The sequence below is a fragment of the Colobus angolensis genome, unplaced genomic scaffold (genome assembly GCF_000951035.1).
Source record: "Colobus angolensis palliatus isolate OR3802 unplaced genomic scaffold, Cang.pa_1.0 Scaffold381, whole genome shotgun sequence".
Lineage (NCBI taxonomy): Eukaryota > Metazoa > Chordata > Mammalia > Primates > Cercopithecidae > Colobus > Colobus angolensis.
Window position 1 is genome coordinate 1,841,540 of NW_012117166.1, and position 1,758 is coordinate 1,843,297.

At 35.9% G+C, this 1,758-nt stretch overlaps 1 protein-coding gene across 1 annotated transcript; it reads right to left on the bottom strand.

Moving 5' to 3' along the window:
- Positions 1-435: 435 nt before the first annotated feature.
- LOC105520566 (olfactory receptor 10A6) lies at positions 436-1,380 on the bottom strand. Its single transcript, XM_011954363.1, is given in 1 exon segment — positions 436-1,380. A coding segment is annotated over 1 exon segment (945 nt).
- Between the last annotated feature and the right edge of the window lie 378 nt (positions 1,381-1,758).

A 1,758-nucleotide genomic window follows, 5' to 3' on the forward strand; every position in this document is an offset into this window, starting at 1 on the left:
TCTGAAGTCGTTAAAATCATTTAGAAAAGTAACTCAGTAATACCTATGAAAACTTGCAAACTCACATTTGTTTTGACCCTTCGAACCTACTTTGTGAAAGCTATTCTGTAAAAATTAAAGCACCAGAATTTATAAATATATAAAAACAGGTTGTTTTAGCATTATCTATTGTGACCAAAAAAATAACCATTAGTAGGGCTATTGCTAAACAAATTGTTGAAATTGTGTTATATTCAATATTAAGGAATATTATGCATTGGTGAAAAAAACTAAAAACGTTAACATATAAAGATGCTCCTGATATACAATCGAACTTGGAGAACTCAAGAAATTAATCATCCTCATGCCAAAAAATGCAAACTTTTTCACCATTTATTAAATTTAGGTTGTGTACAGTCAGGCAGTGACTAAATCTTACATGGCTTCTCAACACAGTCAGATTGTGTGTAAAACCACTCGCCTTCGCCATAATTTCATCAAAGCCCTCTTCATCTCACTGTTTTGCAGACTGTAGATAAGTGGATTCAGCAGAGGTGTCAGAAGTGAATAAGACAGTGACATCAGTTTCTTGGTTTCTGGTGAGTAGCCAGATTTGGGTTGTAAATAAGTCATATTGGCTGTGCCATAGAACAGGGTCACAGATGTGAGGTGAGAGGCACAGGTTGAAAAGGCCTTTTGTCTCCCAGTAGTTGATGGAATCTTCAGGATAGCAAAAAGAATTCGAATGTAAGACAGGAGTATCAACAAGAAAGGAACCAAAATAATCAAAAAGGTGCCTGTGAATGCACAGATTTCAAACAAAAACGTGTCTGCACATGCAAGTTCTAGCACTGCTGGGGTTTCACAAGATATATGGTTAATTTCATTAAGGCCACGAAAGGGAAAACTAGATACCCATGACATTTGCAGAGTACCTAACATAAAACCTAAGGCCTATGAAAATATAACTAATTTCATAAAAACTCCTTTATTCATAATCATTTGGTAGTTCAGAGGATGGCAAATTGCAGCAAATCAGTCATAAGCCATTGCTCCCAGGAGAAAACATTCAGTCCCACCAAAAAGAAGGATGAAATACATCTGTGCAAAACAGCCCACAAAAGAAATTGTAGTTTTTTCAGTAGAGAGGACCACCAGCATTTCAGGCATAATAACTGTACTGAAACTCAGGTCCACCACAGATAAGTTCAGGAGGAACCGGTACATGGGAACATGGAGGTTCTGGTCTAGGGAGATGATGACTATAATGATGGCATTTCCTATCAGGGTCGCCAGATAAATAACCAGGAAAACCCCAAAGAGCTGCCCCTGGAGCTCAGGAAAGTTAGAAAAACCCAAGAGGATGAATTCAAGCACACAGCTTTGATTGTGTCTTTTCATTTGCAGTAATGAAGTCATGCATTGATTTTATGGACATAGTATATAAAGAATAAAGTCAGTCCATTAGCTAAGAGTTCCAGTCTGCATTCACCCCAGAAATTCTGGCAAAAGATGAAAAGAGGAGCCTATCCTGACAGAAATTTTCTTTGGTAATTTTAGACAATGACCAAATACTTGGATTATATTCCAAATATAAAAAAGAGAAATGAAGAACTCTGGCTCAGAGATCTTGTCTGAAAAGCATGAAATAACATCAAATTTATTTGATATTATTTGAAAATTAAACATAGCCTTAAAGGAAATATAAATACTTTATACCTTAAGTTCCAATCCCATAACATTGCTGCAAGTGTTCTTTATTTAACTGAATTTTACGTA